The 16,489-nt window shown below is 35.7% G+C and overlaps 1 protein-coding gene across 4 annotated transcripts in view; it reads right to left on the bottom strand.

Moving 5' to 3' along the window:
• ACAP2 (ArfGAP with coiled-coil, ankyrin repeat and PH domains 2) overlaps positions 1 to 16,489 on the bottom strand; it is a 65,343-nt gene that overhangs the window by 10,561 nt on the left and 38,293 nt on the right. For 2 of the 4 annotated variants that reach the window (XM_055724075.1, XM_055724074.1), the window contains exons 10-17: positions 12,304 to 12,416; positions 8,664 to 8,684; positions 5,385 to 5,436; positions 4,355 to 4,455; positions 3,067 to 3,172; positions 2,453 to 2,661; positions 2,183 to 2,252; positions 740 to 834 (exon numbers count right to left, since the gene is read on the bottom strand). In XM_055724075.1, the coding sequence (XP_055580050.1) occupies positions 740 to 834; positions 2,183 to 2,252; positions 2,453 to 2,661; positions 3,067 to 3,172; positions 4,355 to 4,455; positions 5,385 to 5,436; positions 8,664 to 8,684; positions 12,304 to 12,416 (767 nt within the window). The remainder of the gene's footprint in view (positions 1 to 739; positions 835 to 2,182; positions 2,253 to 2,452; positions 2,662 to 3,066; positions 3,173 to 4,354; positions 4,456 to 5,384; positions 5,437 to 8,663; positions 8,685 to 12,303; positions 12,417 to 16,489) is intronic. The other 2 variants (XM_055724077.1, XM_055724076.1) reach the window with 1 other exon arrangement.

The following is a 16,489-nucleotide window of genomic DNA, read 5'->3' as shown; positions in this document are numbered from 1 at the left end:
GACACACCCTCCCCAGTTGTGACAAACTGATGAAAGGCACTCAAAGTATTACTATTGAAACTGCTGAAAAGCAGTTACCCCTAGAGGGAATATCAAGCAAATCTCCTACGTTATTTATACTACCATTATTGTCTCCAAATTGCCAACACTTTATAAAGCTGGTAAAAACAAAGTTTTAAAAGACATACAGCAGAAGAAAACATCAGGAAACTACCTTAAAACACAAATTAGCATCAGAGAAATGGAAGACAGCAGTACAATCATTAGAGGGTTACTGTAAAGCAGCAGAGCTTAAGTATAACGTGGCAGGAAAGAAAGCACATTCTGGAGATGAGTGAACAAGAGTCAAACTCAAGAGCAAAGTCATTGTAAACAAAAGGCACAGCCACAGGCTCCCTCCAGGAGCACTCACAGACCAAGTACAGCTGGCTCAGATGGTACCAAGTAGACAGGAAACAAAATCAACATGCCCACATTGATGAGACAGAGCAAGATGGTATAGAGTTGTCATCAAATCAAGGGAAGGAAATCAGAAAAAGAAATTAACAAAAGAAGCCAAAAGGGACTAACAGAAGAAATATCTAACAGAGTGAGAGAAGGGGGAGAGCAAACAGTGATGATAAGGGAAAACAGCGTATATCAAAGGAGTGTTACAGTTAACTGGCACCATCTTTTACAGCTGGGGGCTGAAGGAAGCAACAAGAAAAGTAAGTACATGGCACTGCTGGTAGATTACTACCTTTGGCTTCCAGGTTGTGGCTTCTTTACTCCCACTTTTTCCAACTTCGCTTCATATATTCTATTTATAATATCATTGCCCAATTCACACATAAGCTATGAAGAAAAATAAATAAATTTAAATACGTTGTCAAAAGGCTTTATCTACCTATTTAGTTGGTTTTAACCTCACTCAGCCTATTTTTACAACTTCGCATTGTCACCTAAAAGCACACTTACAGAAATAAGCATGGATTTATACCATGCTAGTGAAATAATCAGTGAATAGAGATACCAAACTCTGTAAGATAGCAAAAAATAGAGTCACTCTTCTGAAGTGCCATTCTCTTTGAATAAGGACTGCAAAAATGACCATCTGTCATCCAACAATCTCTTTTGTGCGATCAGAATGATGTATGCAGGCCTTATTAACAAAGGTACTCTTTTCCACCAGCTTTCCTGGTAGCTATTCTTATCCCATCAGCAAGAGACAATTAATTCTATTCAGTCTTTTCCAATAGACATTTTTGCTATGTCTACAGAAAAAGATCAAAAGACAAAAACCAGCCTGCAAATACTACTTCAAGGAGAATTTGGCCCATGAATACAACTTCCTGATGGCAATGAACAGGCTTCTTGCTTCTAATACCAGGTAGATTATTCAGCTCCGGTATTCAAATGAACACGATAAGGGCTGTAGTTTTGGGTTTGGTTTTTTGTTGTTGTTGTTGTTGTTGGTTTCCTTACCATGAATACAGTGATATCAAAATTATTTAAGGTCAAACAACAAGAGAAACATGCCTACTCACATTGTCTTTTGATGGTTCAGAATAGAGAAACAATACCTAAGCATCAGAACATCACAGCTGGAAACAAATGCTTTGCATAAGTTATCCAGTTGTATAAACACATCCATGTGTGAGTTCCTGTTTTGGTATTTCAATGTCACATGATTTTCATAACCATGTTTCAAGATAGAATTTTGGCACAGAACCAGCACACAGGAGCAGTTGCATCAGCACTCTCCTATAAGCCAACAGGAGCAGGAAGTCAAGATCTCACTTTATGAGTTGGTATTTGAATTTTCAAGTACAATCACGCTTTAGGCTGATACAGCACTACCAAATTTTTCAGCCCACTATATTATTGGTCTTTAAACAGATTTCCCTTGTAATATGTTAAAAGTATTAGATGAAACTTAATACTCAAAGTGCATTTGCGAACCTGGAGGTGTCATAAGTTGTTCTCACTTGCAAGTTTCTAACAAAAATGACTACTACTACTGCATATATTAAAAGAAAGAATGAATTAGAAGAAAACAACACACAACTCTTATTTCCTACTTCAAAGTGCAAGACTTGCACTGAGTAAAGACGCAAGCATTTCTTGCCTTGAACTTTCTAATGCAGAGGCTTTAGAACAACAAAGTACCAAACAGAAACTTGTTTCAAGAATGCTATCATACCTTCAGAAGTTCAGGTTCCCATGAATCCAGCGTTAAAGATCTTACTTTTGAGAAATGGACTCCCAAGCTCCTAAACAGCATGAAAAAAATATTAACCATGCTATGTCTTAGACAGTTTTACCATTAATTTATGCAAATAAAGCAATTACCTTAATTCTGATTACAAAGAGGGGTTTCTAACCTGGCTTCAGTATACATTTGAAGAGGCAAACACGACCCTTCCTAATTAAGTCAACACACAAATTCTGAAGATCTGAAGAGTTCCCCAACCTGTGTATCCCAGAGCACTCAATGCACAGCGTGATTCCTAGGTTGATACTGGCCCAGCGAGGATCTGCCAAACCACAGTCACAGCAGGCAGCATTACCAGGAATACACTGAACTCGCTGTAGAGCACTTTCTCCCTTTAACAACTTCTCTTTTGTCTCACTCCCAGATTCTAGGCTTCCAGTAGAAGGAGATGATTTCTTTTCCTGTTTCTAAAAAAGAAAAGAAACAAAGACCACACATACACACTAAATTAAAGAAATAAACAGTCCCACAGATACTGACTGTGCACTAGAACCTTATGCACTTAAGGTGAAGTAAAGCCACAGAACTGTTTAGCTTCTTAGAAGAAAAACAGAATTGAATATGGGAGCATCCTATGAATTTTAATCACACTACAGAAAAATCTCATTAGAACATACAGGCCAAAGTAACACTAGTAAGATGGAGTGAAAGATACATCAGATAGAAATCACAACCTTCAAAATTTCATTACATTTCCACTGGAAGACAGACAACAGATACTTTTTTTCTCCTCCCCTCTCACAAAAAGAGATTTTTAATTTTTCATTTTCAGGATCTAATGGGGGGTGGTGGTTTGGTTAGTTTAAACTCACCTCAGATTCATCCCCTTTCTCTCTATATGCTGTAGCAATACTGGTCTGAACAGCCTTGATCCACGCCTGCCGCAGCTTTTCTGAATCAGCCTGAAGCATGCAGCTTCTGTGACAAATTAGATTCAGAGAGACTGACCAAGCAGCTAACATCAAACACCACATTTTTCAATAAAATACAGCCTCTTGAGAAAGTTGCTTACTATCACCACAAGCATATTGTTTAGTAGGCATCATCTAATAACTCGTTCATTTTGACAAAAAGCAGCTGACCATTTATTGACTTGCAAGCTCTTTGTTTCAGAACTATTTGCAGATAATGCTAAAACATATAACTCTTCAAATAACCCAGGGAATGGCTTAGCTTCTTATTCCCTTTCTTATTCCAAATTTTTCATTTTTATATCCTCACATGCAATTTACCTCCGTGACTATTTACACAAGATACAGGTATCAATCCTTGAAAACACAGTTTCATTAAATGAGATAAAGAAAAATTATTTTAAAGCTCTTTGACAATGAACAAACTACTTTTCACACCAACAGTCAAAGGAAACAGGTCAGGAAGTATAAAACTGTTTCAACACTTTAGGGTTGAAAAAGTATAGGCAAGCAGGAGCAAAAAGCACGTTAAAGTGAACCACACCACAGATGCAAACATTAGGATGGCAATCTGTTAAGAAGAGAAATTTAAGTAGGAGTGGGGAGTGTAGATAAAATCCACACCTAAAAGCAGGTTGACCTTATATATAAAAAAAACCTTAAATATGGTCACATCTCAAAATCATTAGTGAGAAATACATGTCCTGCCCTTGCTGTGGCAGGACCAACATATTTCTCCAAATACAACCAATACACTGCACTGCTAGAGCTGAAAAATATTTTTATTTGATAGTTTGAGTGCATTGTGAAATGTAATTTAACACTGAGAGAACAATATCTTTCTCTCTCATTAGACCAATCAGAAATTTGGAGCAACTGAGATCTATTTTCTACGTTACTAAGCAGCTTGATAGCATCAGCTAGTAAGCCACAAGAGCTCCACAACCACAAGCCATTTGTGTATAAAGCACAAGAAAGCATGTTTATTTTAACGCCAAAAGTAAACTAAATACTAGGAACACTTCTCACAGCATCACTTACTCTTTGCCAAAATCTCAAGGAACAGAATTGTTCAGAAAGTTTTCCTGGTTTTATCTACCCCATGAGAAATGTTAATCTTGCATTTCAAGAAAACTGAATGTAACTTCTTTTTATTTTTAAATAAACCCGTTTCGTTACTTCTCCTTACTTTGTTGGAGAAACCACCTCAAAACAGAAACGTCTTTCTATGTCTTCACAGTGTTTAACTGTGCAAAGCCGCAAGTCTTCAACAACTACTGTGGGGTTATCCTAAGAGAGAAAAAATAACAAAAAAAGTCAGAGAGGAAAGAAAGTTGCCAATAATCCCAAATTATTTATATAATTTAATTCTATTTGCTTCTTTATACAATTTTCTCCTTCAAAAATAAAGTTTTAAATAGGTGGAATCAGTGATACTTAGCAGGAAATGCTTAGTAAAAATGTTAATGTTTAATTATATTTAATGAAAATTTAATAGAAACTTTGTACCTCCAATCCAACCCACTAAATAAGACCTTAAATTTAAACAACAGCATTCAAAGGAGTTCAAAGATACTTTCTAAGGAATGCAATTAACTCACAAATCAATCAGAAATAATACTGCTGATTTAGGTATAATCTAAGTGCCAAGTACAAAACCCACAAGCTGGATGCAGTGGTTTTGAAAATTTGATTCAATTCATAATAATTCTGTTGTAAACTAATGGAATTTTAAATCATGCATTTTTAATAAAGCACATTAAAAAAGTAATTGGAATTCACAAATACAAAATGCTCAACTCAAATGTTCTCATACAAACTCAACTGTTACTGTAAATAACTAGAGGGAGCAAATCCTGAAAGAGTTAAACAGTTGCTCAAAGAACATCGTGGACTATTTCACTGCCAGCAAGTGTGTGCAAGCCTTTTGGGACCAATAACTTTTAAGGCTCTTCATAAACCTTCTCTGCCACAAGCTAACAGAACCCACAGCAAATAGAGTATGTGCTTCAAGTCACTGTGCTGGAATCTCAAAACCTTAAATGTAGCGATCAGGCTCACTTTACAAAGGGAGAAACTAATTTAGAAAATGCAGTAGGTTGTTGGAGACCACACAGGATGCCAGTGTCAGCAATGTTTCCCCTTCCCCTAACCCCTTATCAATCCGGAAAACTATCACCCACACCCCGGACTATCCCAGGCCAGTTTTTGATACCTACCTTAAATTTCTTCTGGTACACAAGTTGGTTATTTTGTATTGAGAACCAGCGCCTATTCAAATGAAGAGACATCCAGAGAATACATAACTGATCTTACAGTACTTACTTGACTGAAATGTGCTATCATACAGTCTGCAGAGAGACTGCATAAAAGAATTCACGAAAGTAATGCTGCAGTCAGTTTTGGCAAGTATTTCACAAGAATAATGAAAAAAGGGAAAGCAGAGACAAAACAGAAAAGAAAGCAAGGTTCAAATGACTGAGGTCCTAAACAAACACATCCGTGTTATGACATTAGTTAAGTTACCACACAACACATTTTCATTTCAAAGAACATTTACTTCCTTATTTTAGCAGCAAGCTACAATCTTAAGTAATTGTTTGATAAACAAATTCAGGTAGTTTGAATAACAAAGACACTTAAACTATGTAAACTACTCACTCCTAAAATATTTTTGAGAGTGAATCTAATAACTAACTTACTCAGGCACTAATAATACTACAATATTGCTGTCCCACAGAAGTTTAACGTCTATCTATACTTAGCATTTTTTAAGATTTTAGATAATGAATAAAAAGAGTGCATACAAAACCAAAGCAAAACCAAGGAAAATGTTTTAAGCAGAATCCTAACTGAAGCCTCAGCTTTGTAGGAAAACATCAAATAAAAGACTTAATGAAGGCATCCTATAAAATTCGAAATATAACATAACACAAACTCCTCTGAGCTGCATCCTTCCTTGTCAAACACACTGTTCAGATAGGATAGAATTCACAGAGAATGGAAAGACCATTCATGTTCTGGAAAAAAAATAATGAGCACCTCAGATCTTTAACAACAGTGTTGTATCAGACCACTTGATATAAAAAAAAAGCTGCAAATATAATCATCATTTCTAGGTCTTCTGGGGATGCACAAAATGAAAGCTAATCAATCATCACTGGTTTTGAACTGGCAAAAATGGAGGGAATGCAAAAAATAATTCAGCCCTGCAGTGAAATTTACACTTGTTTGGTTTGTTCAGGGTTTTAATCATCACAGCACAATTCCTCAATTGTCTCAAATACCCCACTTAAATGACCCATCACACTTTCTGCACTGCCTATTAGTTTAACCAGTAACAGTATACAAAACACTGGATCACAATCTATCTTGTTATTGTCTACAGGCTGTTGAACTTCAAGCTACAGTTTACCACAATTAGTAACAAGAGGGCTCCATATACTTAATCCAACCACCACAAGCCATTCATGAAAAGAAGCACACAAAGATTAAGTAAAACTAGATATACAAAAAAAAAGTTAGATTCAAAACAGAAAATCTAGTATTTGTTAGAAAAGTTAGTACTTAGCAGACAGATGAGATTCTACCTTTTAACAACTAATGTTTTCAAATGTTGTGCAGATATACTTGATTTAAAAAGCAACAACAGGACCTTCTTTTAATGCTGGATTTCCAATATAATGACGGTCATCTTTTTGGGTTAAGATAACTGAACAGAATAATGCAAAAACTACTTTTTCAATTTATTAACAGCAGTAGTCTTGGTCACTGCTATTTAAAAGATGTCACCTTTACCTTCTGTTTAAAAAACCCAATATGCAGTAATGAAGCCTCAAATGGGAGCATAAGGCAGGTTATTTATTGCTAATATTTAAATAGGTCACTCAAAAAAGCAGACCAGAAAAGGAAAATGAACTCCAGCTTTTTTAATGTGCTTTTTTTGAACATAAAGCCAAACATAAAACCACAAAAATCAGTGTTTAAGTGATAAAGGAAAAAAAATGCAGCTTTGCTCCAAGGTAACATGTAAATGGAGCAAATCTGTGATAATGGCCTTTGGTAGTGCAATTAACTTCATTAATGTAATGCCATGCTTCATTTGTTCTACAGCTAAATATTTAGCTAGTTACTAAAATAAACAAGATCCAATCTGATCAACTGGATATAAGTGAGCACACAGATCATAAAACAAATTTGTGTCATCTATAAAGCCTAATCTAGAAGTTTTCAAAGTATTCCAACCCCTTTTTCCCTAGTAAAGAAATTTAATCTGCTTAAAAGAACTTTCCAGTCCAGCAAAGTAGTTTGGGGGTTTTTAGTTTATTGTGGGATTTTGGGGGGTTTTGTTGTTTTGGGTTTTTTTTAAAGAAAATTTTATTGAACAAGATGAACAATTTAGAACATAGTACATCTTGTAGATGACACTTTTGAAGTATATGTCAACAGAAAAAAACAAGTTGAGGCATTTTATTGCATGCTTGAAAAAAAACCAGAAGTGGCAGGCTCACCTCCAACATGTCAGCACCACAGCACTTTTATTCAGGCCAAAACCTTTGAATTATTTCATTTTAACTGAGTACCATCAATAAACTTCACTCATTACTGTAGGAAACAGACTGCTGGGGCTCTACAGCAATAACAGCCAGGAACTTCTGAGGTACAGTTTAAGTACTGAAGGTGGTTATAGGGTATACTACATCTATCCTGTTCTAAGAATTAGTAATTCTTAAACTTTTAGGCAACAGATGTGCAATAAGTACCGACCATTATCCAAGTTTCTTTAAATGCATCAATCTGTCAAAATTGAGAAGTGTGGTGAAGGAGAAAACATACTTGGGGTCTCAAAGTAGTTTGCACTGCCTCATTCAGCACTGCTTATGTATAGGTGTTTGGGTTTAGAAACTGAATTTTTTCCATCATTTATACCTACACAATTCAGAAGAGTATTCATTAAATAAGAAGCCATACAAAATTAATTTAAAAACATTTCGTATTTCTGAGAACCGAGAGCAACACCCAAAAGAAATAGAAAATTTAAATAATTTGAATTTTACATAAAAAAAAAGAATCATGCTTATTGATTCTCAAAAGGCAACAGTGTTCTTCAGTAGTTGCTATTAGCATGCAAATAAAATAGAGTGATTAAGAATGCACAACATTTAAAAGTTACATCTCTGCTTCCAGTGCAGTTGGCAAGAAAAATCTCACCAACTTCAACTGGAAAAAAGTCAAAACACTGATCTTGTACGCTCAGAAGTTTGAGTGCAGAAACTTTGCTTTAATTCCTTTTTAGCTGAAACTAGATCTTTTTCAATTCTTTTAGAAGTGTTGAGTAGCACATACACTGGCATCCGAGGCAGAATCCTTCTGTTATTTTCTTAGACTAAGCCACTTGTACATCCATTGCAAGTAATCAAAATTAAATGCAGGGTTAATTAAGAGCTTTTTGCGTGCCAAAGAAACATTGGGAAGGTATAAAAGAAGCTGGTTGGTACCTGATGTGATCTGGCTTTTTCCTGTCATGTGAAAAAATGGGGTAGGATTAAAACATAAGGGAAAGGAGCAGAAGGAATGAAAAATGCAAAATAAGCAAAATAAGCAAAGAATTAGCATGATCTGAAAATACAGCAGAATTAAAGAGGAAAATATTTAATGCATCCAACCTAAAAACTATTCAGAACATACTAGTGTTTAATAAATGCTTTTCTCCCTACACACATTTATTCACACGTATCTTTCTTCATGACATGGACTTATTTTTCATTTGAATTTCTAGGAACCATAACAGCTTTCACCTACTGCTCCACAATAAACACACCTGATTTCAGTTCCTGATGTCCCAAGAAAAATCACGTACAATAAGATATAATTTACAGATAGACATACATTCAAACTAATAGGTCTCCATACCTGCTACCGTAAGGCTTTCCAGTATAAAGATATCATTTTGATTCCACCGAAGTATATTACCTGAAATACTCATGTACATTAAACACTATCCGTTTAGTCACAATAAAAAGAGATTGCAAAATGTCCAGCAATCTCACACAGTAACACTGAATAACAAATAGCTTGAGGTTTACTTCCTAACCTGCTCAAACACTACTTGTTTCTCAAGTCAGTGTCTTGCAGAAGTATACCAAGAACAGGAAAATTGATGCAAAAGGTTGAAAAAACTGACGTCTTGAGACAACAAAATCCAAGCTGTCAGCTGCCCAATGAAGAAACACCATCCTAGCAAGAAATTAGCTTGGACTGGAAACAAAATGTGTTTTAATTCGTTAGAACAGAGTTGTCGCCCTTCAAAGGGTTGCATTATATGGTTTTGATTTTTTTTCTCCCCCAGCAACCAGACTTCCGAGGATAATCCACTAAGGTGTCCATGGATTCACTGACCAAGATGTACACACAGAAGCATCTCAATTCTCTAATCTGTTAGCTAGAATCATGCTGATGTGTGTCACACCCAGACAAAAATCAAGTGTACTATTTCCTTTTCTCTTATGGTTTTAGCAAGTATAGCAAGTGTAGACTAATAGTGGTAATTGCAATGATTTCTGGTGCCTTTAATTCAGTCTTAAAGGACTACTTAAAAAGGATCATCAAAATATCAATTGATACCAACAGAGGGGGGAAAAGAGGAACTACCATTGTAAATACGTATTGTTACTGACAGTGCAAGTAACAGTTAGCAAGGAAGATCAGTTGCCATTGCCCTAGGTTCAGAACATCAGGAAATTCCAGTATTTCTTTTAGGCAAATTCTGCTGGTTTCGTTTCAGCTGGTTGATCTTATACCCACCTCCCCCAAAGATGGGCATATAATGAAGCAGCAAACCCCTATCTGATAGGAACACTGAAAGTATCTTCTCTGTCTTAAGGTCTCTGACTTCAGCTCTGAATTCCCTCATACAAAACAGGTAATTCTCTAAAAGTTTCCTCCTTGGTAGTTCATTGTACATTTTTACGCACAAAACAGTTTAATGCACTGAGACAGTCCTTTCTTATATTCTACCTAGCAACTGGAAAACCACTCATCACTAATATATGGTAAACTTTAATCAGCAAGCAATTTAATGTAGCAAGCAATTACAAATATATTCAAAAAATAAGAAAATAGTCTCTTTTTATTAAACCATGAAAAATTAGTTCAGAAAGTAATAGTTGTCTTCATTAAAGTGGTCTTAAATATGTATTTTTATGTATGATAACACTACTAGTAGTTTCACAACAACTAGTTATGATTTGTGAATGTGAAGTACAAAATTCAAATGATTGAGTTTCTAAACTGTTTATAGATAGCATATCCAATGCTATTCTCTGCTTAATTCTGAAGCATCCAGCTAGCCTATCACAGTGAGATAAACTATCAAGAATCTAAGACTAAAAAAGGTTAAAGGTTTAGCTTTATTAAATACTCCTGTGACAAACAAACAGAAGAAAAAGCTATAGGCAAATATAAATTATATAGTAAAAGTAGGTAGCTTTGACTTGTTACCTAACTCTTGGCTCTCAAATAACTTACAGATTTGAACATATGTAATAAAAAAATACTCAAACAAAAACTTAACCTGAAAGAATGTCATTTGTATCTTGATTTAATTACAACTTCCCTCTATTTATCTTGTGTCCATTTAAGTTTCCAACATACAGAAACTAGAGAGTAGGATTTAAATAAAAGTAACCACCTTAAGGTAAGATACATGTCCAGCATCACTAGGTATGAAGCCATGCGGAAGAAAAATATTTCTCAGCTACCTTCCCATACTCCTGCTTTGCTCCCTCCTGTCACCTCCCCACAGAGCAAGGGCTTCATGCTATCCAAAAGAACCACCCAGATGTGAGTCAGTTTTGCCTTATCAGTAGGCTGCAGTCAATCCTGCAAACTACCTTGCAAACAGGACTCTTTCAGCCTGTTGAGAAACCAATAAAGGACAATCTCCTGCACTGTTACTGCAGATTTTTGTCAGTTAGTGCTTACACTAACATTTTACATCACACCAGAAACACTCTTTTGAAGCACATTTCCCAGTTTTCTCCTTTCACTCTCCTTTGATGCCTTGCAGGTTTGTCCCCGAGAACTCAGAATTCTGCTTGGGTGAAACTAAGCCAGAATGTACATTACAATTGCAGATGGATAATCAGACCACAGGACCAGACTAGAAGCAGTCAAAAGCAAAATCCCTTGAACTAGTTGCACATGATTTGCTAATCCAGATAGTCTTACTGACGCCAGTGGCCCCCTCATCAGTCTCTGGATTTAAGTGGAGTAATCCCAACTTGTCATAGACTTGTAATGTTCCAAGATGCTCAAGGAATGATAGAAGAATTAAGGTTGGAAGGGACCACGTATCTCAATGCACATTCTGGCCTTTGAAACAAGCAAAGAGCTTAGCAGAAGCACTGCTGAAAAAATTGCAGAGCATAATCCAGTAAAAAGAGCTCTCTATCACAACAAACCAACTTCAAAATTCAAGAACCATATCCAACTATACTGTAAATGCTCCCGAATATATAATATTTCCTTGAAAAATGTATACATCCTTGGAAATACAAGATAAATCCTGTTCAGGGAGAGAAATATTTAAACAATAGTAAAATATACATTGTTAAAGAAGCATGACTAACAACATATTTTCAATTCCCAACAGGACCATCAAAACCACTAAACAGAAGTCATTGCACAGGACAGGAATTGTAAAGGATAACAGTTATGCATTTCTTTCGGGAAAAAAAACTCAAAACTTCAGTCCTTCACTGTGTTGCCCTGCTTCCAATAGCTACACAACTTCCATTTTACTTTGTCCTTGTAACACTTATTTTCCCAGCACATACATTCACCTGGCTTACTGTACATAATCAGAAGGGTTGAAACAGAGCAATTCTTAAGTAAAGGATTTCCATACACAGGACTTCTCCACACTAATATACACTCTTAGAAAAAGGCTTGCAAACAACTAGACAGAAAATAAGGAAAAATGGCTTTGGACTGTCATCTCTACATTAATTAAGAGTCATCCAAGTGTTCTGTCAAAACTGTGGAATCTGTGAGTTGCATAGGTTATAAGTCAGACCAGAGTTTAGCTTAACAAGCAGTATCTTAATAAGCTAGTAAATAGAAGTTCTGAATCATTACCTGTTCCATGTCTTGAAGGCATTGCTGGCTCGCTTAAATAGATAACCTTCCATAACAATACCATTGGCTGCATCTACATTGTATTCTAGTTTAGTATCATCACTGGAATAATCCTAGTACAAAGGAACAAGACAATAAAAAACACATTGCAGTTTCAAATGAAACTTCCAATACGGGCAGTATTAACATCAAAAAAGAGTAAACATTTAGGAATAATGTTTTAATTACAACACTTATTAGTGAAGTCATGACTTAATTTTTATATTTTTTTTTTTTAAATCGTTTCTAGGAGATTAGAATGCTGAAGACTTTTACTTTACCTACACACCAGGCGAAATTCTTGCTCGGGTATTGGTGACCTTTGTGGCCAAGTAAAACACAAACATAACCAATAGAGCATCTGATGCTTCAACTGCCTGCTCAAATGGTCTCACATATATTCCAAAGAAATGGAAGAGTAAGACAGAGGAAAATAAAGGGGCAATGGGAGTTTGGAGTCAAAACTGAGAAGCAACTGCAGCTTGTTGCAGACAACTGTAAAGAGCCAGCCATCCTTTAGCATTTTCTTCAGCTTTGTCATCTTGACAAGTGAGCCAGATCAAAACTTAGAAGATAAGTAACCAAATAAAGATGACTCTATCAGTTACCTCTAAATTAAAGCAGTCAGGGTGCTGGCAATGATGACAAGCTTAGCAGTAATTTTTTCTTTATGATCTTTGACAAGAATATGAAGCTAGATGTAGGACAAGGGAAGATACATTTCGATCAATCTAGTAAAAGTGATAACAGTTAATAACAGCTTAACAAATTTTAGAAAGGTTACTGCTTTGCATCTCCAAAGGTAAATAGTAATACATGTGGTGATAATTTGCTTTTAAATCTCATCTGAAACAGCATGGACTCTTCCCAGCGCAGTATGGAGCTCAGGTATTCAGTCAGTGGGAGGCTACAGCTACTAGAGGTGCATGAAAAAGCACACATGGGAAGATATCACTTATGATAAGCTATGTCCAGTTATCTAAATAATATCCATATTATTTAATTTCACTGTTAGTGTAATATATCCTTAAAGCAGACCAGCAACTTCTTCCCCTTCACTAGGGCAGAAGACGCACACCACTGAAAATTAAGTTTCAGAACAAAAAAAATCTGATCAAATACTAAAAATGCAGGACATTATGAAATGTCAGTCCCCCATACCTTCAGCAAGTACTTTTTGTAAATTGAAAACATCAGCTTTGTGTGAAAAGAAAATCTCTGCTTTGTACTTTGCTCCTTAGGAATTTATCTATACATAGGGGAAAAAGAGGCTATATAAAAAAAGTCAGCTTCAAAACCAATACCATTAGCCCTTTCTAGTAGTCCAGCCTGTACACAACTTCTCTGCTACGCACAATGTTTACTCTTATACATGCAGATGGTTTGGTTCAACATAAGGTTAATTAAACAAGACAGTGAAGTGGTTACAAATATCAAACAGGCCCGCTATACTCCCAGGCAAGCACAGCACCAAAATCCATAAAATTACTCAGAGTGTTTTCAGCTATTACCAATCTGAATAGAATAACTAGATTTGAAATGTTAAATCTAGATTTTTGTTAATTCACTGGCAGAAGATGAGTGCAAAAGCAGGAATTCCAAAAGAAAATGGAACTATCATATCACTACTATATATTGATCTGAATAAACATATAGGTTGCAAATAAAAGCTTCTCAAAAATCACAAACTTGCAATTTATTATTCAGCATTTAATAACTCCATTTTCTGCCTGTTTTCTAGATCAGAACATGCTGAACATTGAAGACCATTAAGCACAAGCAGCCAAATATCACAGTACAATTTTAACTTTGTATTTCACAACTTATGACACAAACATTGAGTGTTAAAAGTCCCTTCTGTTTTCTTATCCTCTCCAAAATTAAAAAAAAAAAAAAAAAAAGAGAGAGCAAACCCCTAAAGCACAGATTTAGGCATGCTGATGTCACACCCCCTCCCTCCCCAAAAAACTGATAAATTACTCTAACTTACCAGCTCCCAAACATAATGAAACCTGCTAAAGATTTGCATCTTCCTAGTGATGCCTGCAACTCCTTGTGTAGTGAAAGATAACATACATTCCCTTGGTCTTTTCTGTCCAAACTACTATGTAATCACATTTTCCTTCAGGTTTGGAGAACTGCTGCAGAAAATGCAACTGTTTTTTCCAATGAATCTAGATACACGCTTCCAAGACATATACAAGCATGACAGCAAAACTCCTTGCAAACATTTATCATGCTACACACTCAGCTCAAATTGTCTAAAATACTGAACCTTCCTCATGAAGTGCCCCAGTATCATTTTTAATGGCTTCCCTGATTGACTTCCACCTTTATAGAGGAGATTAAGATGCAAGAGTATACAAACAAGTGTTCAATATTTTCCTAACTATACAGAGCAGACTACCAGCTGCGGGGAGGAGGGAAGGAGTAAAGCTTTTAAGTGCTTTATCCATAAAACTTCATTGATAAAAGTTGTGGTCAGGAAAGAAATTGAACAAACAAGCAAGAAACTTCACAATTCATTTCAATTAAAAGGATAAAAGCAGAAAAAAGAACTAGGCAAGTTGTGTCTGATTTTATACTCTCTGCTATTTTGTAATTAAAGGATAGGAGAAAAGCAGTCACATTATAGTTTATTTTTATCTTGGTGCATGGAAAAGTTTAGTGAATCACAAAAAATAATCAGGGGGTGGAGAGAAATACATCCATATCTTTCCAGTGTCCTGCATAAGAGAATCACATGTTAATAAACCCAGCTGCTTTATGTGATTCAGAATTTTGTATTCCTTAAGCAAACAGGCAGCTAATAAAGACTGACTTTTAAACATAAGTTAACTGCTAATTAGGCGTCAGTTATGACTAAAGTACCTAATCAGAACTAAGAAAATGAAGCCAGTATTATGACAGTTACACTGAAGTGCTGTATCACACATTCCATTCAGTTCGAAGGGAAGATGATCTATGGCTTCTATTCTGATACTTATTTTTCAAGGCTGGTCAGCTACTGGAAAATAAGTATGTAGAAGTGGTTTATTTAAGTGAAGCGTATAGCATGCTTACATGCCTTTATCCCCCCATCCCCCTCTTTTTCTTTAAATGTCCATAAGAGATAGCAAACCAGCCAGCAACTGAAAAACTTACATTTCCACAATTAAAACTCATCTGCCAGGTCACAGAACACCTATTTTACTTGACAAAGTTTCAATGAATGCGTTTTCACGTGAACTTACAGATTTATCACACATACTGGATTTATTTCATAGCTTGCATGGTTTCTGTTTCTCTACATATAATTTTCTTTTTACCAAAACATAAACCCCCATACTTTTCAGCAGCATTTACTTTCAATATGAAGACTGCTAGCAGGTTACGAAAGCTATTCAAGCCATTTTATCAGTAGATTGCATGGAGTGTGAATATCACCATTTTAACACCGAATATGTATTTGATATGCTTTTTACTTTAGAAAAGCAGAATTTTTTGAAGTTTTTAAAAAAGCAGTAAGTGGGGGAACACAAGTACCAAAGAAAACTCTAATCTGAAAAATTAATCCAGCATATACCAAGCAGAAGACACTAACAGTGCAACCCCCCTTGTTTAGAAAGTTGCTTCCATTCCCTTCCCATTGGCAAAAGAAATGTTTGTCATGCTTAAGTTGAAGTCCCTTGAGAAAAGGCTTAGAAAGAACAACAGCCCCAACAAGTAACAAAGTTTATATTCCAGGGCAAAGTGAAAGGCGGCAACACAGCCATTGCGCATACAGGTCACTTGAGATACTATCAGATCTTTGTTTTTAGAGACATGAATTAGTTAGCATTACTACACAACAGCAGTTCTGGTTTACGCCTGCTTTATGATTCTGGTAGCATCTGGTTTCCTATCACTTTGCTTACTCATGATGTTAAAAATTTTCAAATCATTCTCACTCCAGCTGTTTCCTGAGCAGTTCTTCGGATGCAGGGTTTTCCGGGTTTTTGTGGGTTTTGTTTTTTTTTTTTTAAGGAAAAATGGATTTGAATACAACAAAGTATTTGAAGTTCAATGCAAACATTTTTCCTGTATTATTTCCCTCATTTTAGAACAAAATATTACCTTTGTCACAAAACCAAAAAGCCATAATGCTATTTACAGGTCCAATAGATTT

Source organism: Falco cherrug, chromosome 11, assembly GCF_023634085.1.
Source record: "Falco cherrug isolate bFalChe1 chromosome 11, bFalChe1.pri, whole genome shotgun sequence".
Taxonomy (NCBI): Eukaryota; Metazoa; Chordata; class Aves; order Falconiformes; family Falconidae; genus Falco; species Falco cherrug.
Note: the sequence above shows the minus strand (reverse complement) of the source record. Positions and strands in the feature narration are given on the sequence as shown.